Source organism: Syngnathus acus, chromosome 10, assembly GCF_901709675.1.
Source record: "Syngnathus acus chromosome 10, fSynAcu1.2, whole genome shotgun sequence".
NCBI lineage: Eukaryota > Metazoa > Chordata > Actinopteri > Syngnathiformes > Syngnathidae > Syngnathus > Syngnathus acus.
The window spans coordinates 775,761-800,154 of record NC_051095.1 but is presented as its reverse complement, the minus strand read 5'-3'; the positions used below and the strand labels follow the sequence as shown (position 1 = coordinate 800,154).

General features: G+C 52.0%; 5 protein-coding genes across 19 annotated transcripts in view; 4 read left to right on the top strand and 1 right to left on the bottom strand.

The window, feature by feature from the left end:
• Window positions 1-18: 18 nt before the first annotated feature.
• Window positions 19-8,234, top strand: LOC119128363 (enolase-phosphatase E1-like). 7 transcript variants are annotated; one of them, XM_037260706.1, is made up of 14 exons: window positions 19-135; window positions 533-630; window positions 919-983; window positions 1,062-1,197; window positions 2,721-3,239; window positions 3,528-3,770; window positions 3,918-4,470; window positions 4,531-5,120; window positions 5,373-6,362; window positions 6,430-6,548; window positions 6,624-7,251; window positions 7,520-7,621; window positions 7,710-7,926; window positions 7,999-8,234. In XM_037260706.1, exons 2-14 carry the CDS (start codon window positions 553-555, stop codon window positions 8,004-8,006), a joined length of 4,248 nt encoding a protein of 1,415 aa, XP_037116601.1. In that variant the 5' UTR covers window positions 19-135; window positions 533-552; the 3' UTR covers window positions 8,007-8,234. The 7 variants fall into 7 exon arrangements, with proteins under 7 accessions (XP_037116601.1, XP_037116600.1, XP_037116597.1 ...); XM_037260705.1 differs by having other exon boundaries at window positions 4,531-5,765; window positions 5,937-6,362; XM_037260702.1 differs by having other exon boundaries at window positions 3,918-4,436; window positions 4,512-6,362.
• Window positions 8,235-8,638: 404 nt separating this feature from the next.
• The window catches only part of LOC119128405 (aminoacyl tRNA synthase complex-interacting multifunctional protein 1-like), a 16,848-nt gene continuing 1,092 nt past the window's right edge, over window positions 8,639-24,394 (bottom strand). The window contains exons 5-8 of one of the 2 annotated variants that reach the window (XM_037260786.1): window positions 24,152-24,330; window positions 23,904-24,075; window positions 23,348-23,531; window positions 8,639-8,695 (exon numbers count right to left, since the gene is read on the bottom strand). In XM_037260786.1, the coding sequence (XP_037116681.1) occupies window positions 23,356-23,531; window positions 23,904-24,075; window positions 24,152-24,330 (527 nt within the window). In that variant the 3' untranslated portion in view covers window positions 8,639-8,695; window positions 23,348-23,355. Of the gene's footprint in view, window positions 8,696-23,138; window positions 23,532-23,903; window positions 24,076-24,151; window positions 24,331-24,394 lie in introns of those variants that run through there. The other variant, XM_037260785.1, reaches the window with a different exon arrangement.
• On the top strand, window positions 10,516-16,132 carry LOC119128380 (tetratricopeptide repeat protein 39B). Of its 3 annotated transcripts, XM_037260738.1 has the most exons (18): window positions 10,516-10,633; window positions 11,413-11,447; window positions 11,520-11,624; window positions 11,698-11,829; window positions 11,888-11,958; window positions 12,015-12,147; window positions 12,275-12,380; window positions 12,476-12,541; window positions 12,609-12,717; window positions 13,041-13,108; window positions 13,177-13,398; window positions 13,461-13,552; window positions 13,637-13,760; window positions 13,835-13,946; window positions 14,043-14,160; window positions 14,372-14,488; window positions 14,558-14,678; window positions 15,060-16,132. In XM_037260738.1, the coding sequence occupies exons 1-17, from the start codon at window positions 10,595-10,597 to the stop codon at window positions 14,652-14,654; spliced, it is 1,746 nt and encodes a 581-aa protein (XP_037116633.1). In that variant the 5' UTR covers window positions 10,516-10,594; the 3' UTR covers window positions 14,655-14,678; window positions 15,060-16,132. The 3 variants fall into 3 exon arrangements, with proteins under 3 accessions (XP_037116633.1, XP_037116631.1, XP_037116632.1); XM_037260736.1 differs by having other exon boundaries at window positions 13,461-13,760; XM_037260737.1 differs by lacking the exon at window positions 10,516-10,633 and adding an exon at window positions 10,708-10,783 and having other exon boundaries at window positions 13,461-13,760.
• Window positions 16,264-24,394, top strand: part of arhgef11 (Rho guanine nucleotide exchange factor (GEF) 11) — a 27,000-nt gene continuing 18,869 nt past the window's right edge. For 2 of the 5 annotated variants that reach the window (XM_037260683.1, XM_037260682.1), the window contains exons 1-16: window positions 16,265-16,477; window positions 16,611-16,675; window positions 16,748-16,901; window positions 17,006-17,069; window positions 17,154-17,319; window positions 17,413-17,609; window positions 17,702-17,803; window positions 17,886-17,996; window positions 18,675-18,704; window positions 18,776-18,796; window positions 18,863-18,999; window positions 19,072-19,175; window positions 19,245-19,349; window positions 19,418-19,596; window positions 19,706-19,807; window positions 19,875-20,070. In XM_037260683.1, coding sequence (XP_037116578.1) covers window positions 16,394-16,477; window positions 16,611-16,675; window positions 16,748-16,901; window positions 17,006-17,069; window positions 17,154-17,319; window positions 17,413-17,609; window positions 17,702-17,803; window positions 17,886-17,996; window positions 18,675-18,704; window positions 18,776-18,796; window positions 18,863-18,999; window positions 19,072-19,175; window positions 19,245-19,349; window positions 19,418-19,596; window positions 19,706-19,807; window positions 19,875-20,070 — 1,817 coding nt within the window. In that variant the 5' untranslated portion in view covers window positions 16,265-16,393. Of the gene's footprint in view, window positions 16,478-16,610; window positions 16,676-16,747; window positions 16,902-17,005; window positions 17,070-17,153; window positions 17,320-17,412; window positions 17,610-17,701; window positions 17,804-17,885; window positions 17,997-18,674; window positions 18,705-18,775; window positions 18,797-18,862; window positions 19,000-19,071; window positions 19,176-19,244; window positions 19,350-19,417; window positions 19,597-19,705; window positions 19,808-19,874; window positions 20,071-24,394 lie in introns of all 5 variants that reach the window. The other 3 variants (XM_037260681.1, XM_037260680.1, XM_037260684.1) reach the window with 3 other exon arrangements.
• Window positions 20,879-22,927, top strand: LOC119128417 (dickkopf-related protein 2-like). Of its 2 annotated transcripts, none has more exons than XM_037260805.1 (4): window positions 20,879-21,512; window positions 21,586-21,742; window positions 22,069-22,173; window positions 22,245-22,927. In XM_037260805.1, the coding sequence occupies exons 1-4, from the start codon at window positions 21,309-21,311 to the stop codon at window positions 22,565-22,567; spliced, it is 789 nt and encodes a 262-aa protein (XP_037116700.1). In that variant the 5' UTR covers window positions 20,879-21,308; the 3' UTR covers window positions 22,568-22,927. The 2 variants fall into 2 exon arrangements, with proteins under 2 accessions (XP_037116700.1, XP_037116699.1); XM_037260804.1 differs by having other exon boundaries at window positions 22,069-22,188.

Sequence of the window (24,394 nt, the reverse complement as noted above, 5' to 3'; positions counted from 1 at the left end):
CCGCGTGTCACGTGACGCGGGCAGGTCGGCCTGCTTCGGTCACGTGACACGTAACGTAGTAACCGGTAAGCTTCCGGTGGCGCGGATGCATTTTCTTTTCGCGGTGGTAATAGTCAGACTTGTTATAATTACTGGGTAAGTAAAGCCTTCGTTTGTCTTCCCACGCGCCCGACGACTAAACGCGACGTCGAGTTAACGCTCAAGTTCTCCACAGAGCCGAATGGCTCCCTATTAGCATCATTGCTAGCATCATTGCTAGCACGCTTGTAAACAATCGAACCTAGCTTGCTGCTAATGACGCGCGTTTCACGTTAAGTCTGTTTCCGTTTAATCTACCACGAAGCACTTGTTAGATACCGCTCGAATCCCATTTGGTGTATTTTGTTCAGTGCGAAAGTTTGATACCGAAACGGCATGTGGCACGACAATAGTGGTGGTTACATCGTGTGTATGTGTGTATAAGTAGGGAATGAACATAAACATGACGTTTTTGTTTTGTCTCCCTTCACTTGTATGGATTTGAATTGCACAGGACAGTTTTGACGCAGCAAAATGCCGGGGAAACAGCAGTTTAAACCAGGCGACCTCGTGTTCGCCAAAATGAAGGGCTACCCTCACTGGCCTGCCAGGGTAAACGCACGCACGCACACACACAAGGAAGGACACAAAAAGAAGAAAAACACCACACACGTGGACTCACACATTTAGCTCTCAACGTTAACCCCAAAACGTAATGTCACAAAAAACCCTACAAAATAGTAACAACTCCTATGCATCAAATATTCTGACACGAAAAGTCTCATTCAAACACTCCAAACTATGTTCTTCACACTGGGTGGAAAAATAAAATCTTTATGGTGAGCATTTTATTGATTTATTTTGGGAAACTTCATTTTGTATCTTGTTCATTCTTGGCAGGTCTGTAAATTGGATGAGCCACACAAGAAGCGACTTGGTGTCTTCTTTTTCGGGACCCATCAGATGTATGTACACGTCTATTCCTGCGTGCGACATCAACTGCAATCTGTTTCTGTCAAATAAAATCATGTTTTATTTTTTAGAGGTCACCTCCTGCCGGAAAATCTGATCCCATTCTCTGGGAATAAGTTGAAGTACGGCACCGGCGTTCGACTTAAAGGCTTCTCCGAGGGCATGTGGGAGATCCAGAACACACCCGGAATCGGCAAGAAATCCACAGTCAGTGTCTCTATTATCAATTTTGGCCATAACTAAGATATCATAATTTCTTCATACTACTGTAGTTCTAGTTGCAAGAGAATTGTTTATCATTGTTTCTAGCCTTGCTTACATAAAAATGAACCGTCTCAAATTTCAATCTCGTTCATTGAAACTAATCGACGGAATTAAAGATTAAGATTAAAGTCCCAATGATCGTCACACACACACCTGGGTGGGGTGAAATTTGTCCTCTGCATTTAACCCATCCCCGTGTGATTTTAATCCATCCCCTGGGGGAGAGGGGAGCAGTGAGCAGCAGCGGTGCCGCGCTCGGGAATCAGTTGGTGATCTAACCCCCCAATTCCAACCCTTAATGCTGAGTGCCAAGCAGGGAGGCAATGGGTCCCATTTTTATAGTCTTTGGTATGACCCGGCCGGGGTTTGAACCCACAACCTTCCAGTCTCAGGGCGGACACTCTACCACTAGGCCACTGAGCTGGAATCTAAGTGAAAGTGTGAGAGAGAAAAAATACACACAAATTTAGTTTTGCTTTTGTGCTACACTGTCATAGTCAATTCATTGGGACTTTTTTACAAAATCTGCTGTCCTGAAAAGTTTCTCTCCTTCGCACATTTGATTGAAACGATCAGGTTTGTCATAATCGAGAATTTACCGAGATTGCTGATGAGCTGATTTGAATTAGGTGCGCTGCGGCGGGGAGAACTGGAAAACAGGCAGGGCTGCGGCTCGCTCGGACCGAGCTAGCCGAGCCGTGTTCTAGGTTTCGTAGTAAGGCCGAGGTAGCCGCTCAACAGTGTGCTGTTGACGTAGAAGTAGTGCAACATTTCTGAATTTCGTGCCTCGCTAAAGTACCGTATTGTCCCGGATATAAGATGACCCCCTCTTTTTCAAGGCTCAAGTTTGAAAAAAGCCTTTGTCTAGACCCTGAATGTAAGACGCCCCCCCCCCCCCCTTTTCAGTTTCATTTCAATGGAAAAGAACTCAGTAAGTGCCACATCATCCAATAAACGTACGTCTGTTTACTTTTCATTTATTTCATACAAAATGGAATGGCGATGTGATAAAGCCACAGATCTGTCTGTGTTGTTGTGATACAATTTATGATTTGCTAACCTGGCTTCAGGCCCCATTTGTTTGGTGGAATTTTCTGGAGTTCGAGTAAAGGGTGAAAAATCTGCAAGTCGATTAAAGTAAAATCAACTATTTTTTAGATTCATTCCGGGTTCATTTGCATTTGTTTTAGCATAATCGCATCCTATCAGAGCAAAACAAATAAAACATCAGAAAGATCACCTGATAAAAAAAATAACTGCAGGTTAAATCTCAATATTGAGGGGTGAAAATCACAATTGGATTATTTTTCAAAATCGTCCAGCCATAATTGTCGCTGCTACTAATCAACCATGAAATTTTGAGGTGGTTTGTTCCGCTTGAAGTCAACAAACCTGGACAGTTAGGAGATGAAATGATTACAGCAAGTGCAAATTCCCCCTTTTTTTCCTCCTTGTGCTCGTCTCAGTTTGCAGCTAAAAGTCCACCTGCGAAACCAGTAGCCACTTCGAAAACAACCTGCGCAGCCGCAATACCGGCTGCCGCAGTCAAAAGCTCGCCCGGAGGCGCCGATGCAAACGTCGCTGCTGTGAAAACGTCTTCGGAGGCGGCTAGCCGCGCCGGCAGCACCTTGCTCCTGAAGGAGTGTGTGGTCAAATGCGGCCCGGCCAAGACTCTGCACGATCACCTGAGCGGCGCCAACGAGTTGGCGAGCGCGAGCCAGCCGGCGAGCGCTGTGACCGCATCCGACAGCGGGACAAAAAGTGAGCTGGTGACAAAAACTCTGAGAAGATCTTCATTCAGGTCATCCGCGCAAGTGCAACTGGAGGAAAAGAAAATAGATACTCAAACCCGACAGGAAGCCTCCATGGTCAAAGGTGGCGTGGCGGGACAGACGCCAGGATCGACGCCACGGAGACGAGGATGGCCGCAGAGACGAGGACGGCCGAGGAACATCCCGGCAGAAACCAAGAGCGACGTACTGCAGGTTGGCATGTGCATCTACCAAAAAAAAAATTCCAGTGAGCCTTCACTCTCTGTGGAGATAAGTGACTGATGCTAGTAACAAAAATGCACACGCCATTGAAAAAAAAAAGAAAAACACTTTCAGACATAGGAGAATTGGACGCAATTGACTTGGTAATGAAAAATGACATTTCAAAACATCGTGTGCCACACATGGCTGCCTTCAAATTTGAATGAAGGGGGGGGGGGGTGATAACGAGTTGTATAAATGTTGTATTAAAAGTTGCCTCCTTTGCCTCGTCCCCGCAAGGCCAAAGAAAGCCAGACGGCGCCGAGCGGCGCGCATGTGACCGCTAGCACGCTGCGACTGAAGCCCTGCGTGGTCAAATGCATCCCCGCAAAGACCCCGGACACTCACAAGTCGGCCAGCGAGCCGGCCAGGCCGTCTGCAGGGACGCCAGCGGGTGACCTCGCAACTGCACAGGAAGCTTCGGCGCCCGTGGTGAAGAGGAAGCCGGGACGGCCGAGGAAAATCTGGAGAGAGAAGAGCCAGGTATTTAAGTTTAAACAAGTTAAAAAAAACTCCTGATATCAATTCTTGGCTTGGTGGCTCGCTATTCCGTTTTCTTTTTATGTGGTCGCCATCCGCGCGGAGCCCAAAAATGAAACCATAGTGAGCTGTTTTTGTTTTTCTTGTCAGGTTGCAGTTGAGCCATCAAAAAGGACACACGACTTCCCGTCTCCCGCCAGCGCAAACACACCAGCCGACTCCCACGGTGCAGCGCCTGCTCCCAAAATGGCCGATCAGGCCCAACCTGCCGCCACGCAAACGTCCGGCATCGACGACGGCGGTAAAGATGAGCGGGATGCTAAGATGGAGAAGTTGACACCTGGCCGCCGAGGAGGGAAGAGGAAGAAAAAAGAGGAGGCGGAGCAGGAAGGAGGCGAGAAAGGAAGGACAAAGATGATGCCGGAGGTGTCGACAGCGCGCAGAGGGGGGAAGAAAATGAGAGTCGACGGGGAAAAGCAGGCAGGAGCCGAGAAGGGAAAGGCGGAGGTGGCGACCGAGGAGTCCACGTTAAGCCGAGGAGGGAAGCGGAAGAGAAAGGAGACCAAGCAGGAAGGTGAGCTAGAAAAGACGCTACCGAGCCGAGAAGGAAAGAAAAAAGTCGGGGGAAAGGAGGAGACCGAGCAGAAGAGCGACAAAGAAGGGAAGACGGCGACGGCGGAGGAGGCGGCGGCGGCGGAGGAGACGACGACTGCGGCGGAGGAGGAGGAGACGGCGACGGCAGAGGAGACGGCGACGGCGGAGCCGACACCGAGTCGGAGAAAAAGAGATGACGCCCAGCAAGAAAAGATTGAGGCCATCGCGGAGGAGACGTCGCCTAGTCAAGAAGACCAGGCAAAGGCCAAAGAAGGAAAAAAGGAGCAGACCAAACGGGAAGGAAAGACAGAGGCCATGCAGTCGCAACCTAGCCGAGGAGGAAAGAGAAAGGAGGAGACCGAGCAGAAGAGAAGCGCAGACGCAAGAACGGAGGCCACGGCCGAGGAAGCGTCTGGCCGAGAAGGGAAGACAAAACGTAAAGCGAGGGAAGACACCAAGCAGATGGGAGGTGAGGAAGGAAAGGCGGTGTTGACCACGCACGAGACGGCGCCTCGCCCAGGCGAGAAGTCAAAGACAAAAGAAGCCAGAAAGGAGGAGGCCAAGCGAGGTGGAGGAGAAAGGCTAGCAAAGACGCAGGGTGATCCGGCACCTAGCCAAGAAGACGGGACACAAACAAACCAAAGGGAGGAGAACAAGCGGTCAGGCGACGAGGAAGCAAAGACCAGGGCGACGGCCGAGGACTCCACGCTCAGCTCAGAAGAGAAGACAAATGAAGGCAAAAAGGAAGAGACCAAGCAGGTAGGAGACGAGGAAGGAAAGGCAACGGCGGAGGAGGGCTCGACACTCGGAGAGAAGACAAAAGAAGGGGGAAAGGAAAGGAACAAGAACTTAGGAGATGAGGAAGGACAGACAACGGCGCAGGGCTCCACACTTGGGGAGAAGACAAAAGAAGGGGGAAAGGAAGAGACCGAGCAGTCGGATGGCAAGGAAGGAAAACCGCAAGAGTCAACAGCCAGCCCACAAGGCCACCAAAGCGACCAGACCAAGCAGTTAGGAGACGAGGAAGGAAAGACAAAGGCCACGACGGAGGAGTCCATGCCTGGCCGAGACGGGAGGACAAAAAGAAAAGAACGGGAGGAGGCCAAGCACACCAAGGTGACCACTGACGAGTTCAGGCCTAGCCGAGGAGACCAGGCAAAGGCAAAAGAAGGGAAAAAGGAGGAGAGCAAGGAAGGAAAGACAAAGGCGAGGACAGAGGAGTCAAGATCCAGCCACGAAGAAGGCGAAAAAGAGGAGACCAAGCCGACGGGAGGCAAAGAAGGAAAGACCGAGAGGACCGCGACGGAGGAGTCCACGTTGAGCCGAGAAGGAAAGATGAAGACAAGAGGATACAAAGAGGAGGAGGAGAACAAGCCGGTGGGAGGCCGGGAAGGAAAGACAAAGGTGACTTCAGAGGAGTCCGCCCTTTGCCCAGGAGAGAAGGCAAAGACAAAAGAAGGCCAAAAAGATGTGGCCAAGCAGACGCCAGGAAAGGAAGCCAAGACCACAGAGGAGTCCACGGTGAGCCGAAGAGGAGGCCAAAAGGATGACGACAAGCAGGAAGGAAAGACAAAGGCGACCGCGGAGGAGGAGGCGAGCCGAGGAGACAAGAGGAAACGAAAAGAAGGCCAAAGGGAGAAGACCAAACAGGAGGGAGGCCAGAAAGCAAAGCCGGAGTTGCCGGCAGAGGAGTCCACGCCCGGCCCAGGAGGAAGGAAGAGGCAGAGAAGACCAGTTGAAAAAGACCAGAGCAAGCGCCTAGGACACCCGGGAGGCAAGCCCGAGGTCACGGCGGCGGCCGGGAAAAGCAGGCCGCCCGAAGAGCGACGCGGGAAGGTGACCAGAGCCGACGCCCGGCGAGACGCCCGCCAGGGAGCCGATCGAGAGAACTGCAAAAGCCAGAGCGAGCCCAGGATGCACCAGGAAACCAGAGGAGAGAAGAAGAGCAGGTCGAGGAAAGCAGCCGCGGCCATGGAGCAAAGCGACGCCGCGGAAGAAGAGGTGAGGCTTCTCGCGCTGCTTCTCTGCGTCTTGCCTGAGTCCGGCTGACAGCCGCGTTGGTCCACAGCAGCAGCGGCGGCGGTGGCGGCTGGCGGCCAAGCGGGAGAGCGTCCTCAAGTCGCTGCGAGGTCTGCTCAAGGCCAGCAGGGGCGCCAAGCGCAGGGACGCCGGCACCAAGAGCTTCACGTGAGCGCGCACGTCCGGCCGGGCCCGACGGCTCATCGCCGACGCCTCTGACCCGTTTGCTCTTTGTCCCGACAGGAAGGCCGCCATCAGAGCCAAGGCCAAGCGGCCGCGGGGCCACACGCTCAAAGAATCCAACGCCAGAAAGAAGATGACGCAGCCGCCCGCGACGGCGAGTCCACCCGTCGCGGAACATACAAACACCACGGCCAAACAAAGCGACGGCAAGGTCAAAGACAGTCGGCCGCCGTCGGAGGACGAGCTCCAGAAGAAAGATGCCAAGAAGTTGATTGGCAAAATTGTGAAAGCAACCACCAAGGTTCAGGTGAAGACCATGATGGGCGGAGCCACGGTGGCGCCGCCGGAGGAGGAGGAGGAGAAGGCGGCGGCCACCGCCGCAAACACCGAGAGGACGGCGGACCTAAGCGACGAAGAGGAGAGGAAGCCGCACCGAGTCTGGACGGAGGACGAGAAAGACGTCGCAAAGGCTGCGGGCAAGAGGCAACGCCATGAGCCGCCGCCGCACAAGGACGCCAAGCAGCAAAGTGGCGGCAGGAGCCGCAAAGCCAACGTGCACGACAATCAGCGTTGCGACTCCGGAGAGAATCACCAGCAGCACAAGAACAACGTGAACTTGACGCCCACCGATTCCACCCTGCACAGAATCCACGGAGACATCCGCATCTCGCTCAAAAGCGACAACCCGGTAGGACCGCCCAAAAATACAAAACTCTATTTGGACCGTCAGTGCCATCGAGCGGTTCATGAAAGTTGAGTTCATGAAATTTCAACCTTCGTTTGCCCATTTTCTCTCTGACATTAAAACAAACTCAGAATAACTTCACTCAAACAATTATGGAAAAAGCGGTACAGAAAATGGAGGGACGGACGGGCGGGCGGGCGAAAGTCAAACTCAAACAGCGGTCTCACGTGTGCGCACCTGGCTCTGCTTTTTTTTTTTGTCACCCGCTTAGGATGTTGCCAAGTGTCTGGCGGCGTTGGATCAGCTCAGCGGCGTCTACGTAACGTCACAGCACGTCCACAGACACAGCGAGCTCATCTCCACTCTCAGGAAGGTAAGCGCCTGTCTTTTTGATTGTGTCACTCTGCTGCCATCTTGCGGCCTCTAGACGCAATCACTCGAAAACGTCTCTGTCGCCGCAGATGCGCTTCTACCGCGCCAACCAGGACATCATGGACAAGGCGGCCATGTTGTACAACCGCTTCAAGAACGCCTTCCTCCTCGGCGAGGGCGAGGAGGTTGTGAGCGCCGCCTTCCTGCGCTCGCTGCTGAAGGAGAAGGAACGTGAGGAGGTGCAGCGCTGCAAGAAGGAAAAGGCGGCGGGAGGCGAGAAGGACGACGGATGCCAGGCGCCTTCAGGTTTGTTGTCGGCGGGCGATGCATCGGTCGTTGGCGCCGTGCGTCTGACCATCCTTTCGATCTTCTTCACAGCGGACTAGCTTCTGGCGGATGGGACCGACACACGTCCGCCCGATTCCCACGGAAAGCTCGCTCGAAGGCAAACGAGATGTTGCTCTTGATCGGACCTTTGTATTGATTCACCTTAGCCGCCGCACTCTGTTTCCGTTGGCGCTTGAACCTAAAGCGCCACGTTTTTACTTTTCGCCCCGTCTCTGCAGTGCGTTGTACGGGAAGCCGGAATGACACAGTTCAATTGAATGTAGTTGCAAAAAGAAATGGTTGATGAGGAAAAAAAAAGTCTTGACCGCTTTTTCTAAGGTTTTGCTCGTATATAGGTTGACGAAGTCAGCGGTTGCTTCGATTCTTAGCGATGCATTTCAGCCGTGGCGAGTGATCGGAGACGAGAGCGCAATACCACCCTTGTCCGCAAGACGGCGCCACCCGATCGAACGCGGGAATGGAGCGCGACGCCTCGTGTGGTCCAGGCGAGGGGAGAGAGCAGCAATATCAAGTCAAGTTGATTTGTATAGCCCAAAATCACAAGCAGTCTCAAAGGGCTTCACCTAGACAAAAATGGACAATTATTCTAAAAGCATTCCCTGATCTTAAGCTCCCCAAATATTTGTCAAGTTGATTTGTATAGCCCCAAATCACAAGCAGTCTCAAAGGGCTTCACCTAGACAAAAATGGACAATTATTCTCAAAGCATCCCCTGATCTTAAGCTCCCCAAACATTTGCCTTTTCTCGTGGAATACGTCCACAAAACGACGTTGGCTTTCCGAAAGGAGTGGAGTTTTTCTTTTGCTAGTTTGCCCACACAGTGGCAGACTATATTTGCGTCACTTTTCTTTCACAGTGGCCCCCAAATCAATCGTAGCACACCAAGCACAAAAGCACGTTTGAAATGTTGAAACAAGCATAAAACGTGTGGGGGGAGGGGGGGCATCTCTTCTGTGAGAGAGGGAGTTATGTTTTGCTTTCTTTCTCTGACCGTTTGACTGAAAGAGCTTTGGTCACGCGAGCGAGCCATTTAGCCACAGATGCATGTATGTATTCAGCCATGTGGGAAACGGACAGAGAAGTTAACAGACAGAACGATTACGAAAATCGAAAACATTGAGCCGAAAACGGATGGAATGAAAATAAAGCCTTTGATGGCTCGCCTGGTGATTTCGAGTGTGCTTATGTCGGTTGTGAGGAGTTGGACCAGCGGTCTGTTCAACATCCCAAAATGTTGCGAGTGTGCATCAAACCATGCATCTATCAGCGGCCGAGAGAAAGAGCGGCAGCTGTCACTTGAGTGCAATTGCAAAACGGTGGCGGCCTCCAAAGTTCTTATTTACATGAACAACTAAAGCAAACGTGTGTGTGTAATCATCCCGCCCGGACGCATTCCTCAATGACTCCTGCGGCAACCATGAGAGTGGATATTTGCCATCCATCCATGCCTTTGCCAACAGCAGTCATGAAGATGATGCAACATTGGCCTGCAGAAGCCTTGGAGGTGGTTGACCGGGGGGTGGGAAACGGATGCCAGGACCAGGGGATGCTTTGAGAATAATTGTCAATTTTTGTCAATGTGAAGCCCTTTGAGACTGCTTGTGATTTAGGGCTATACAAATCAACTTGACTTGACTTGGATGTGGCTCTTTGCGGTACACAGTAAAAAAATGTGGCTCTTAGTCTCTGACTGGTTGGCCACCCCTGCTCTAGGCCAGTGTTTCCCAACCTTTCTAAATTCGCGGCACACCTTTTCATTGGAAAAATATCGAGGCACACCACCAACAAAAATCTGTTAAGCTCCTATATTAGAATCAGTGACATCACAACGAAAGACGTAAAGCCCTATTCCTATCTATGTATGAAGTCGAATAATTGAATCAAAAGAAAGACTAAATATCCTTTGAATTGTATTTCTTTTTTTAAACAAAAGGCAGTTCTTTTAAAAATGTTTTAGACAGTGTAAGGAATAAACTATTGAAAGTGATTGCGATTAAAATCCAAAAGAATCAACACGACTTTGTTGACTGTTTTAGACGAGCGTTCGAAATATTACGACAACGTCACTTTGAAAGACGCTCTGCTGTTCTGACAGCAGCTGAGCGGCTATCACAGTCGAGGCGTCTCGACTTGATTGTTTGTGCATGGTATGTGGGTGAAAAATGAACAGTCCAGTTTCTCTGGCTGAACCGCATACCCTGATTTCCATCGGACGACAAACGCACCCTCCCCGCAACTTTGGCCGCATTTGCCCCCGCATGTGTAGCCAGCCCGTGGGCCTGTTCTAACTAAGTAACTTGCACTTTCAGACCCCGTGGAATATTGTAGCAGTGAGCATTTGCAAATGTAAACTGTTGCAAGCTCTTGGAAATCGAGTGTCTTCTTCACAGAGGTGCATAGAATATCCTGCCGTGTTTTCTTCCATTTCTTGTTCATTTTCATTTCTGGTGCCATTAAAAGTGGATCAAGTGACGACTTGACAAGACAAAATTTGGAAAACCAGTTGGGAAGTGGCAGGCGCAGGCGCACTGGCGCAGGCGGAGGAGCCTGTGACGTAACCCGGAAGTAACGGGCCCCGCAACGACGAACCGGCCCCACAAGCGCGAGCGACAGACGTGTCGAGCGATGGACGTGATGGAGGACGCGCCCCGCGCCGACGACGAGGTGAGAGAACGTTACAGCCTCGTTGGTGCTCCAGCGGCGAGCCGCTCAAACGTGGCAGGCCTATTTGTTTCCTTGGGAGGTGGTGTAATATCGAGGCGCTTCTGAAGAAACGTTTTGGGTCGACGAACCTTCTCAGCCAGCTTCCGAGCGGTGAGCTAGCTTATGGTCTTGGGTTCAGTTCGGCCTCTGCGGTGACGCGCGCTCTCTCTCTTTCTTTTTTTTTTCTTTTTTTAATTATATACCCTTCCCTCCTGTAACCTGACGCCGTCCGTCCGTCCGTCCTTGCCACTGGACACGGCGAGGAAGTGGCAAGCAACTCAGCCCGGCATCTTTGCACCGGTGTGAACGTCCATTGTGCGGCGGTTCGGGTTAGGGAGATGTGCTGAGGTTGTCTGGAATGTTGGCAATGTGGCAGACGCCAGCAAAAGTGTGAAAGGAGCATCTGTTCTCCTTCCTACTCGTTGCTCAAGTCGTCAGGTTCTTGTCTCTTTGGGTCTTGCATTGTTTGGGACTTCTTGAATGGCCTTCCTTATTGTTGTTCTTCAGGTGTTTTGTCCCCGAGTGTGTGCACCAAAAGTTCCTCACACCTCTTTGGGTTATTCAGGTGTTCCTCAAGGTGTTTCTTGAGATCCTGTTGTTGTTTTTTTAAAAGGGCCTTCTTCGGTTCCTCCTTCAGGTTTGCCTGATGCAACACCAGAGTCGCGCGTGAAAGTGTTACTCTGTCCGTCGCCACGGCGATGGCCTCCTTATGACCTCTCGTGTGCGTTTGTGTTTGTCAGGAACGTTTTGAGGATGCCTACGAGCGCATTCCCACGTGAGTCACGCAATTCGTGAGCCGCCACCGCTTCCTGCGCACGCTTCTCACTTCCTTGGCTTGCACGTACAGCGCATGTCACATGGACCTGCAATCGGCCATTCAGGAGACTCAATGCGCCCTCAACCTGGTCCTCAACAACAAGTTCTCCGAGGCCCTGGACCTGCTGAAGCCATGGTAAGCGGGGTGCGCGTGTGCTTCTGGGCCGGGTGCGGCGCTCTCCTCTCTCCAACGGCTGCGTGTGCCGTAGGTGGCGCGACAGCATGTACCACGCTTTGGGTTACAGCAGCATCTTGGTGATGCAAGCCGCCATGACCTTTGAGCACAGGGACATCCAGATGGCCATGGCAACCATCAAGGAAGCCTTGCACACCTGTCAGAGGTAGGAGGCGACCGCCACGCCAAACGCTTTGTGACCCTCGTCGGCGTTCCTCCCGCAGGTTTCGCAAGAAGAACTCGGTGGTGGGATCGCTCTCCGGTCTCATCAACAGGCAGTCCAACCTGCAGGAAGGTACGTCCCGCCCCCTCCCTCGCCGATTGAGACCGACACCGACTCTGCGTCCTCAGAGGAGATGCACGCCGAGCTGTGCTACGCCGAGTGCTTGCTCCAGAAAGCCACGCTGACTTTTGTGCAGGACGAGAACATGATCAGCTTCATCAAGGGGGGTATCAAAATCCGAAGCAGCTATCTCATCTACAAGTCAGTCGGGCCTTCTTCTCCTTCGTCTTCTTCGTCTTCTTCTCACTGACGCACACCTACGTGAATAGCTGGATCAACAATCTGACCTCACCCTTTCTATTCTTCTTTTGTCACCTTTTGCTTTCAGGGATTGTCACAACGTGCTGAACGCGGCAAACGACACGGACAGCCAGTCAGACTTGCACCGGCAGTTTGAGGGCGGAGTCAAGTTGGGCGTGGGCTCCTTCAACTTGGTGCGGCGCGGTGCCACTTGTATCCAAATTTTTGACACAGCTATGAATTATGACGACGGTTTGGGGCGCTGACGACGTGCGTGGCTCCCCCGCAGATGCTGTCCCTGCTCCCGCAGCGGATCCTGAGGCTGCTGGAGTTCATCGGCTTCTCCGGGAACAGGGTAAGTGGTTATCGCGGCGTCGCGCGCGCGCGTCCTCTCGGTTGACGAGAGCCAACTGCCGCGGCAGGAGTTCGGCCTGTCCCAGCTGCGAGAGGGAACGTGCGGCTCCACGCTGCGCTCCATCTTGTGCACGCTGACGCTGCTCTTCTACCACACCTACGTCTCCCTGGTGCTGGGTACGTCTGTCTTAATGATGACGTTTGACGGTTTTTCAAATTTGTAGTATTTTCTTCATTTAAAAAAAAAATATATATATATTATGTTTAATTTCATTTTTATTTTTTTGTATTAAATTTTGCTTGTTTTAATGATGACATTTGATGATTTTTTTAAATTGGTATTGTTTTTATTTTTCTCAATTATTTTTTAAAATTATTATTATTATTTTCATTTTTTTTCATTTTCAAGCAAAAATTCCCACGCCGCTAGTTCCTCCTTGTGTCCGTCTGTCCTGGCGTCTGTCTGTCAACATTCACCAACAGAAGTGCGTTTTGCGCAGGAAGCGGCGAAGGAAACGTGGCGGAAGCCGAAGCTCTGCTGGAGCCGTACCTTCTCAAGTATCCCAAAGTAAGAGCTGGCCCTCTCCGGGCCCTTTCTTGTCAGCCGCCTTGGCTCATTTGCTTCTGCTCTGGCAGGGCGCCATCATTCAGTTCTACTCGGCCCGGCTGGCCGCGCTGCGAGGACATTTTGAAAAGGCGTGCTTGGGCTACCAGGAGTGTGTGAGCAGCCAGCAGGAGTGGAAGCAGATCCACCACCTGTGCTACTGGGAGCTCATGTGGACGCACACGTACCAGCAGGATTGGCCGCAGGCGTACCGCTACGCCCAGCTGCTGTGTCGCGAGAGCCGCTGGTCCAAGGTGAGCGCCGAGCCGAGCCGGCCGCCAAACGCCGCCGCTGACCCTCGCCGCTCCTCCCGCAGGCCATCTACGTCTACCAGAAGGCCGCCATCCTCAGCATGATGTCAGAGGAGGACGTGAAGAAGACGGGCGAAGACGTGGTGGAGCTCTTCAGGTGCGGGAAACCGACTTGCTGGCTTTCGACTATTGTCGGATCGTCGCCAGCTCGGCGGCCTTTTTTGTGCTTCTGCGCCTGCAGGCAGGTGGAGGGGCTCAAGCAGCGGCTGGCGGGAAAGTCCATCCCCACCGAGAAGTTTGCCGTCAGGAAATCTCGCCGCTACAAGGCCGGCCTGGTCCCGGTGCCGCTGGTGCTTCCTGCTCTGGTAGGCCAGCTCACGCACGCACGCCCGCACGCACGTCCGTCAACAGCGTCCGCCGTCCATTTGTGACTGAGCAGGAAATGATGTACGTTTGGAGCGGCTTCACCATGGTAGCCAAGCGAGCCGACTGCAGCGAGGCGCTGCTGGTGACCATCGAGGCGGCCGAGGAGCAGCTTCGACACGACCCCCGTGAGTCACGTGGCGGCGACCCCCGCCCCTTCTTCTTCTGTGTTTCACCCAGCGCGCGCTCGCTCGCTCGCTCGCTCGCTCGCTCGCCACCCCCAGAGCCGTCCGAGTTCCACGTGGACGACACTTGTCTGGTGCAGATGTTGAAGGGTCTTTGTCTCAAGCACGCCGGACGCCTGTTGCAGGCCGAGCTCTGCTTCACTCACGTCCTGTCCAGGTACAAACGTGGCCGCTTGACTGTGTTATACCGCCCCCCGGTGGCCAAGACTGGCACGACCGAAAGAGCGGCACAATAAATTGGCTTTCAATCATGAGTGTTTATATTCTATTTGATTACGTTATCGGTCTGGTTTATAATATGCAAAATGATCCCCCCCCCCCCCAAAAATGATATATATATATATATATATATTTTTTTTTTTTTGTAGTGAAAATCGCATCCGCTATGATCACTACCTGGTGCCCTTCACGTTGTACGAGCTGGCCCTCCTCTACCGACAGCAGGGCGACGATGCCAAGGCTGCCGCCTTCATGGAAAATGCCAAGTAAGTCCTCACACACACAAACACACACACACACATATGTGACATGTTTTTTTGTCGTCACGGCAACAGGAGCAACTACAAGGACTACTCCATGGAGTCCCGTCTGCACTTTCGTATCCACGCGGCCCTCGGCAGCCTGAAAAGTTCGCCTGCTGCCACCCCGTAACGGCCAGCGTCTCTCTCGGTCAAGGTGCGCAACTTTTTTTTTTTTTTTTTTTTTTTTTTTTTCACGGCTCAGCTCGCGAACGTCACATGACCAAACTCAGAGGAGCCGTGACCGGTCGTCAGCTGGGATGTGATTTTCAGTTGGCAAAACGCCTCTTGGAAGATATTTGTTGTACATGAAAATATCGAATTATCCATAGAAAAAAAAGAAAGTTTGTACTGCTGAAAATGTAGTTGAACAAGCCATGCCTGAAATTGAAACGAAACAACAGGCTGGCAGCCGCCGTTCTGCAAGTGTCTGAAAAATGACCAGTTTGACCAGAGCTGGATTGGTTTTTTTTTCTTTCCAAAAGTCTCAAGGATCCCAATTCAAGATTGTCATTTTGACTCAAAGTTGTCTTTTCAGGCTGAATTCCAGAGGACCTCCACCTAGACACATTGTGACCAAAAAGTTCAGGCAGCTTGATCCGAGACGGACGGATCCATTTAAATGGGCGGGCGTGGACTCCAATTTTGATTGCCATGAAAAACAGAGTGCATTCTTCTTATTTATTTCTTTTCATTTGCCTTCCGCTTCCATTCATTCCACACAGCCGCCAATCAAAACCAATCAGCACTGATTGGCTGCCGTGTCAAATGACCTCCGCGCGGCGACGCGATGAAGACGGGGGGGAAGACGTTTTCTCCTACCTCTTTATTTACAACTTGACGTCTTGGCATTTCGTCACGTTGATAATCCGCGCACGACACTCGCATTGTTATTATGTTAGGAAACACATGTGCTCTTATAACAATTGATATGTTCCGCACTCCCGGCCGCCTTAAACACTCCAACTGAGGTGTTTAAATTATTATTTTTTTTAAATCCAGAACCACGTAACAGTCACCTGACGTGTCAAGCGCGCCCACACAGTGGAATGTTTACGTGACGTGCTGACTGTCCCACTCGGAAAACACTTTATTTCGTCATCACTATACAAATAGAAATGTGTGTGTGTGCGCGTATACATATTGTGTATATATATATATATATTGTGTGTGTGACAGGTCAGGAAAGAAGACTAAAATTAGAGACATTAATTTTCAAAGCAGTCTGATAAATGTGTGTCACGTTTCTTTTCTGTGCCTTTTTGTCATTCATTGACAAAAACTGCCTTCACGGGATTTTGTCAACAAATGTCGTCACCGTGACATGACTAAACCTCTTGTTGGCCTCCAACCAAACTTTGCAGCAAGCTAAGCTCGTAGATACCTACTCAAATAAGTCCAATGAGTAGGTTTCTCAAAGTACTTCAGGCAGGAGAAATCGAATGGCCATGTCACCAAGTCAGATATGGTGAATTTGTGCAACGCAAGCGCTTTATTCTTTCTATTTATGTTGAAATGGGTTTTCAACACAAACACTATTTGACGTTGACTTGATTTCAAGAAATGTTCTCTGGTCATTTGAAGGAAAACCAAATAAATCCATTTCAGACAGCTTTTGCTCAACTTTCATCTTTGCTGCTGGCTCCCTCTAGTGGTACGTTTAAGAAATGACTCGATGAAACGCTGGAACTCCGCACCCTTTTCGTTTTGTCCGGCCTGAGAGTGATCACGTGCTGTTTGATGTCCGAAGCAGTCATGTATGTGGGCGCCGGATCGATGAGGTTTGACCTCTTTGACGAGCGAGGCGGGCTAATCATTCACGGATGACGTCACCGAGGCTTGTATAGCTGCCGTGGATTTTGAGAGGCAGCAATGTTGGGGAGAAGCTCTGTCGTGTTGGTCAGGATGAAAGTCGCTCTTCTGCTGCTGCTGCTTCTCTTCTCCACCTCTAACTTGGTGAGTTGACATTTTTCCATAGTTTATTCCCCGAGTTGTTTTTAAGTCCGTTAGGATCGATCGGAATCGTTTCTTAAGCTGCTGGAATTCAGTCCTCCAACTTGATACTGACGCGAACTGTGACCCCCTGCAGGAGGTCACCTCAAGCCCGACCGGCCCGGACGACTTTTTGGGTCCCGAGGAGTGTCTGGCAAGGAAGTAGGTGGCGCCTGCGGCCCTGGCCGGCCCGGCCCGACCCGGCCCGGCGCTCAGGATGACTTGTGCTCGCAGGCCCACGCGTGCGTCGTGCGACTTGGTCTTCTGCCCGCCGTGGGAGCGATGCATCAACGGCCAGTGCTCCTGCAAACCGCCGTATTTGTGCCCCGCTGACGACGTCACTCCCGTTTGTGGGCGGGACGGGCGACTCTACCGCTCCTTCTGCCAGGTAGCTCAGCGAGTAGAGCAATTGGTCTACAAGTTTGCAAGACAAATCAATGAGTATTTTGGGCTTCCTAAGATGTTATCAGAGAATTCCTGCTTGTGTGTCAGGCCATGGCGTTGTCGTGTCGCAGTGGGAAGTCGGCCATGTCGCACTTTGGCAAAGCGTGCTCAGGTTTGCCCTCTGCGTGGTCGCCGCGTTTGCCTCGCGGGGGGGGGGAGGAAAAAAATAGCACGCGCAATTGTGCGTCCCTTGCAGAAGAGCAGCTCAAGTTCAGAAGTTTCCGCGAGCCCAGCACGGGGGTGCTCAGCCTCTTCGTTCCCGACGAACAAAGTCCCGACGGAGGGAAGCGCTTGCTGGTTTGCGGCCAGGGCTGGGACATGGCCAGCGCCAACGTGATGTGCAAGGATCTCGGACATCCGCTGTGAGAGGACACCGCACCGCAAACGCTCGCTCGCTCACACGTTTTTCCCTCACAGCCGTCGCCTGGCTAACCAACCGCGTGCCCTGCCTGCAGTGGCGCCGCATCTGCCGCTTCTGTGGTGTCCGGACCCCCGAGCCAAGACCTCGGCCACTTTCCTGAGCGCTGCGTCAGCGTTCGCTGCCGAGGCTTCGAGACGTCGTTGGCCGAGTGCGTCATCCACGACAGCGTCCCGGTCGGCGACGGCAACGTTGCCACGGCCACTTGCTACGGTGGGACCGACGTGCCCAAAGGTAGGCGGAGCCGAGAAGGAAGTGACTGACTGACTGACGACTGAGTGAGAAAATGAGTGTGTGTGTGTGACAGCAGCTGCTTTTTCTGCTAGTGTGCGACTTTGCGTGCGCCAACGGGAAATGCGTATCTGGCAACCGGACGTGCGACGGCATCGACGACTGCGGCGACCGGAGCGATGAAATGTGCTGCAAACGTAAATGCGCGCGCACACGCACGCACGCACGCACCCACGTGCAGAAACGTTGTCCACGCGTCTCGTCTCCCCCCCCCGCCAGGCTGCCGAAGTGGCGCCTTCCGCTGCGAAACGGGCGTGTGCGTGCACGCGGACGCGCTGGCTGACGGCCAGATGGACTGCTTGGCGGGAGAAGACGAGGCAGCGACGCACGGTGAGACGCGCGCGACCACTTCGCACAACACTCGGCAGCTTCCAAATTGGACATGTTTTGAAATACCTTCAATGGAAATACACACTCTCATGTCTGAAACATCGCAGAAGCACGACGAAGCCATTTCTGAATGGCTATCTTGAAAATATCTGTATAATTTGATATAAAACAATTATTATGTCAAGGCTGACATTTTTTGTTCCGCTTTTTTCTTCCGTTATTTTAGCATGCATCTAATTTCGAATGATTCGTCTGATCGGTATGGTTCCAATGTCAACACGTTCCAAAAATTCACAACTTGCAGGCTATTGTTTTTCTCGTTTCAAAAGTTCACACATTAAACACTGTCGTTGCCCAATTTCAGTTTGCCATTCGTTGCCAATCGCACATTCAACAACACCGATTTTCATCCTCCCAGATTCCTCGTTTGAAATTGAAAACATTCAACATTTGCAATTCACCTTGGAAAAGATTTTCATCCTACCAAAAAATTCCATTCCTATTCCACATCATTTCATCTCATTCAGCATCACTCGATATTTCTTTTAATTGGGCATTTCAGCATTGGCAATCTTCACAAAGTGCAAATGCCTTTAAACGAGGATTTCCTTTGGTGTCAACCTGGAACATCCTATGAGAACATCAAGTCAAGTCTAATGTCAAGTTTGATGTCTGCAGAGCCGGCCAGGAAGGAGTTGAAGAGCACCGGTAAGCCATCGAGCAGAATCTCGCTGGACCTCGCCTCCGACCGCTAATTGCATCATTCCTTCTCCTTGCAGAATACGTCTCTCCTAGGAAAGGTTTGGATGGTCCGAGTGCACCTGCCGCCTTGTTTTGATCCCCTTTGAATTCCAAATGACTTGTAGAAACGCGTGTCGGCCGTATCCAACTGGAGTCCAAGTTGCAGTGCGGCGTTCCCAACGTGACCGCCGCCAACGACGACAGCGTGAAGGACCGAGTCGTCCGTGTCAAGAGAGTCGTCGGCGGCATCATGGCCAACCGGGTGACTTTGCGCATCCCGGAGCTTCGCCGTCGGCTTCCGGACGTCGTGTCTCATGTCGCCGTCGCCGTACAGACGCAGATCCAGTGGCAGGTGGGCCTGGAAGAAAACGGCAGAATCAACTGCGGGGGAACCTACATCGGAGGCTGCTGGGTCATCACGGCAGCGCATTGCGTCAGGTGGAAAGCTGTTGGAGAATGTAGCCGCTGTTCTCTGTCGTGACCGACCCGCTTCGTTTGTCTGTCCAGACCCAGCCCGTGGGCGTACCGCATCCGGTTTTCCATCTGGAAGAGGTACACTCCTCAGGACACCACCGACATCATCCCCGTGGGCGACGTCATCATCCACCCCAGGTAGCGCTCGCCTCCCCGGACAGCCTCGTTAGCGTCGCTCGCGCCGACCCGTGCGGTCGGTCCGGCAGGTACAACGTCAGCACGTACCAGAACGACATCGCTCTGGTCCGGCTGAAGGACCTCCCGCAGACGCCGGGCAAGTGTATGGAGGACAACCCTGCGGTGAAAGCCGCCTGCGTCCCCTGGTCCACGCGGATCTTCAACGCCAACCACACCTGCAGCATCTCGGGCTGGGGCCGCACAGATCGTAGGTGGACTCGGGAAGTCAAACAAACAAATAAGCCGAGGCATCCAAAAATCGACCGAGCGGCGAAAAAGTCGGGTTGAAGGCAAAGTCCGTTCTGCTGCTGTTCCAGTGGGAAAAGCCTCGCAGGTGCTCCAGTGGGCCAACGTGTCCCTCATCCCCGACTGCCAGCGCTTCTACAAAGACCGCTTCAAACCCGGGATGATGTGCGCCGGTCAGTTGGCGTCAGCCGCCGTCACAGCGGAGTGCGTCCACGTTGAAATGTGTGCGCGTGTGTGAAGGCGACCTGGACGGAAACGTAGACTCCTGCCAAGGCGACAGCGGCGGCCCTCTGGTGTGCGAGGACCACCTGGGCGTCTCCTACCTGTGGGGCATCGTCAGCTGGGGCGATCAATGTGGCCACTCGGACTCGCCGGGCGTTTACACTCAGGTGATACAAATAAGGCGCATTTATCCGTGTGTGTGCGTGTGTGCGTGGTCTCATTTACAATTGGCGGTGCCGACTGTTACGTGACACGGAAAATTCCCGATTATTTTGATGCCACTTCTGATACCTTTTAGAATGAAATGCGATTCATCGGACAATTATATTCCAAAATGAAGACTAAGACTTTTTTGCGTTCTTTATACAACAATAAATATCTGAATGGAATTTTACAGTGTTTTCTCCTTGTTTAGTATTTGTTTAACTTTACAGGAGAGAAAATTAGGCCGTTTTTTTTTTGGGGGGGGGGCGTCCATGTTTGAATGTTTTTATTTCTCATGTGTAGAGGGGGTAAAAACAAGGTTGCCATTTTTTTCCACATTCAAAAAGAGCTAATATTAGCCAGCGGATAAAATAAATGGGCCAGCATCTATGCGACACAACAGAATAACTGCTCAGAAAAAAAGACCATTGTCAGTGATTTTGATCTGGAGAGAATAAAACGGGTCGAATGAGGCCGCTTCGGTTGAATTGCTGAACTGACGTTTGGTTGCCTGCAGGTGGCGCACTACTTTGAGTGGATCCGCCTGCACACGGGCTGGCCCGCCGTCACCAGGTTCAACTCGTGAGCGTCATCATCTTCCTCGTCATTTTCGTTCTTTGTCTGGAGTGCCTTGGAAGTCCGTGTCAATAAATGCAATGCACAACGTGCAGAATTGGAAAGAGAAACCTTGACGTGGATACTGAATGATTGACCGAACGGACACGTGCTCACACACCAGGGTAATTATCCTTCTTGATTTTTTTCAAATAAACTCCAAAACCTGGTATGAAATGTATTGCCAAAGATGAAAACAAAAAACAAATTGAGTATAATCATAGTTTGGTTTGATAAATATAAAATGTCATTGCAGTTGGTTTTTGTTTATTTCTTTATTTTAAGCTCTCTTGTTTATATTCAATTTCATTGATGAAAATGTTTATTTTGGGTTTAGGTTATTCATTCGTTTTTGTGAATGTTTGGTGGTCCCCCCCAAATTGTGTCATGTGACTCTATTTACACTTTTATTTTGAAAGGATCAAGCCCGCCTGGGACTCCTTTTATTTTGAAACCGCTCCTCAAAGTGGTAAATCTGGCCAAAAAACGACGAGTTTCAAGAACCCAATTTCCCCTGCCCCCCCCTTGGGTCCGTATCGGTGGGGTGGGGGTTGAGGGGGTATCACTATACGTCAAAGGTCGGGGGGCGGGTCGCCTATAAAGTGCACTCGCGCACGTGAGCCAGCCAGGCAGATGACGAAAAGACGCTTTCGAGGTCTAGTTTTGCGGGGGGTCATGACTCGCGACGTGGACGCGCTGCTGTGCGCGTTCATTCTGACGATGCTGGCGTGCGCGTGCGGCGGCGGGGAGGCGCGTGTCCGACTCAACTCTATCCGGACAGTGGTTGTGCACAAGGGGCCCGAGGCCTCGTTCAACCGGAGCGCGTGGGAGCTGACGGTGAGTATTCGCCGGCTACGCGTGGCCGCGCGTGCGGTTGTCTGCCCGCTAACGCGCGCGCGCGCGCTTGTAGCTCCGCCAGTGCATCAGTGACCTGGAGTGCAACGAGGGGAGCTACTGCCACGCCCCCTACCGAAGCTCCGCCCACTCGCGCTGCCGCACCTGCAGGAGGAGGAAGAAGCGTTGCCATAGAGATGGCATGTGTTGCCCCGGCAACTTCTGCAGCAACAGTAAGGCCGTCCATGGAGCGTTACTATGTGCACACTCGCTGGCCGTGTTTCTGTCAAGAAATGGACTTGGATTTAACATTGTACTCCATTTAAACACCAACATGTTGACCTGACCAACAGCAGTTTCATACTCTCATCATGCAAAACCCTGCAAACATGCCATTGGAAATTGCTATCCTTGATATGATCATTAATGCAACAAACAATGTAAACATATGAAGTAGCGATTCAAACGAAAACAATTATTACTGCCTTTTGATATGAGAATTGACAAATGCATTGGGGTTAAGTTGCAAGGTGTGCCAATTCAATGGCGTCTCGCCCAGGTGTGTGTGTTCGCGAAGCGACGGCGTCCCAGCAGATCGCCCTGCAGCACGTCGCGCCCTCCCCCAAGGCAAGATGGCGCAAGCGGGACAAGATGGAGCTCAGAGGTGCGTCCGGTCAAGGTACGTGACGTCGCGTTGCACAGTCTGGCTAAAAAAGCGTTGGGCTGCGTCGCCAGGCCAAGTGGGCGACCCTTGTCTCACCTCCGCCGACTGTTGGGACGAGCTGTGCTGCGCTCGCCACTTGTGGACACGCATCTGCAAGCCCGTCTTACAGGAGGGGCAAGTTTGCTCGGCCCGGCGCAGGAAGCGGCGGCAGGGAGGCCTGGAGCTTTTCCAGCGTTGTCCCTGCGTCCAAGGGCTCGCCTGCCGCGCGCCGCCGGCCGCCGGCCCGCCCTCGTCGCCCCTCATGGCCGCGGCTAAGTCCAAGTTGGCGGCCTACTCCCGCCGGCCTCGACCTCACGCGGTCAAGGCAAGACTGCACGAGTGTCGGAGGAAGTGAAGGTGGGCTGGGGGGGGCAGTATTGCCATGCTTTGCCATTTGAATGAATATTTTGCACATGTATGACCTCTCCGTTGTTTTTTTGGCTCACTTGGGATGTAGTTGATTTCGTTTAGAAAAAAAAAAGTGCTTCATTTCAAATCGACACTTTACAGATGTGGCACAGAGCAAACTGCAGGAGTTTCAGAAGGAGCGTTGCTACACTCACACAGGTGGAGTTGGGTGGGGGGGTGGCCACTTTTGCAATGCTAATGAACTTTCTGTCAAGCCGCATTCTCACGCAGCCGGTTTCCTCAGGTCTGTGCCTGATACACTAGTGTTCAAAAAGTCATTTAAAAAAAAAAATCACTCACAATTGACCTTTTTTAAAAATAAAAGCCGCTTTTGTCTAAGAAGATGAAATTATTCAGAACAACACGCTAACAAAAAAAAGAGCTCAAGCTAATATATTGTCGCAGAACTCAGACAAGTCAGCATGTGTGTGTGTGATGACGATGATTAGCTTCATTAGCGAGCTAGCTAGTTTGTGATTACGAGCAGAGTTTAGACTAACGATAAGCTAGAAGACAAATTTAGAAGTGTAGCTCACATTCTTTTTATAGCTCACATTACTTAATATAGACCAACATATAGATAATCAAACAAATGTAAATACAATCAAACAATCACACCCAGCATATCCTCCAAAATCAGCTTTTCAGCGAAATAGACCACGGACTGGACACAAGTCACACGAGTAAGGACGAGAAAGCGTAACGATGTCATCAAACGGCGTCGGTCACGTGTGTCTATGTGCTTCGGATGGTGCCGTTGGTAAGCGACGGCGCCCTGCACAGGCCCTTCCCCTCCACCTGGAAGCCGCAGCCGTCGTAGGTGGCCACACCCTGGGCGTCCACCCGGAGGCCGGCCTGGACACGATCCCACACCCGCTGCTTGGCCTTCAGCTCCCGGTCAGGTTCACCTGCTAAACACACACGCATTGCATTTTGGATGTTTGAAACAACCAATGTTGCCCAAATGCTAACATCATGGAAAATGCCACTGACATGCTAGCGGTTAGCATTGCAGTTTTAGAACCGCAAATTTGGAGCTGTAGACGCAACCGTAAACGAGAATATATTCTTTATCCTCCCGGACGAATTTGACAGCACGTTACGGAGTGACTTGGAGTAGTCGAAGAAGAAGCGTTTGTGTCTGCGTGACTGCGTTATACCGCCGCCCAGTGGCCAAAGCCGGTACAGCCGAGGGAGCAGCGCAATGAAATGAATTGAAGATGACCGTTTGGAGTTCATTTTCTGTCCGTATGTGCCTTGTGGTGGAATGCAACGGCCATTACCGGGATGGTTGAGGAAAGTGACTCTGTCTCCGGGCTTGGAACCAGTGGGCGGGGCCAGCAGCTCAACCGGGCCGTCAGGCTGAAAGCAACGCAGGAGTCGGGCGTGCGAAGCCACGCCCTTCACTTTGCAGCCCTTCACGTTGCACAGCAAGACGGCGAGCGAGCCGACGAGCTGCCGAGCAGAAGGAAATGAGCGACACGCATCCGAAAAGGGGCAGAAATAAACCAGACCAAAAAGAAGAAGAAACCGGCTGTTGGTCGTCCGGGCGACGCTTGCTGACGACCGAGCGGGGGGCTTTCTCCCCTACGTCGACGTCTTGAACCGTCAGATTGGCTGCTTGCGGGTGGCGGCGAACGCTGAGGACGCGTCCGACTCTCAGGTCCAGGCGGGACACGTCAACTGTGGGCGACGGCGTTAGAGGAGCAGCTGGACCAAAAAACAAAAAAAGACCTGATGGAGCCTGAGACCATTGAGACCTCCCAACTTTGAC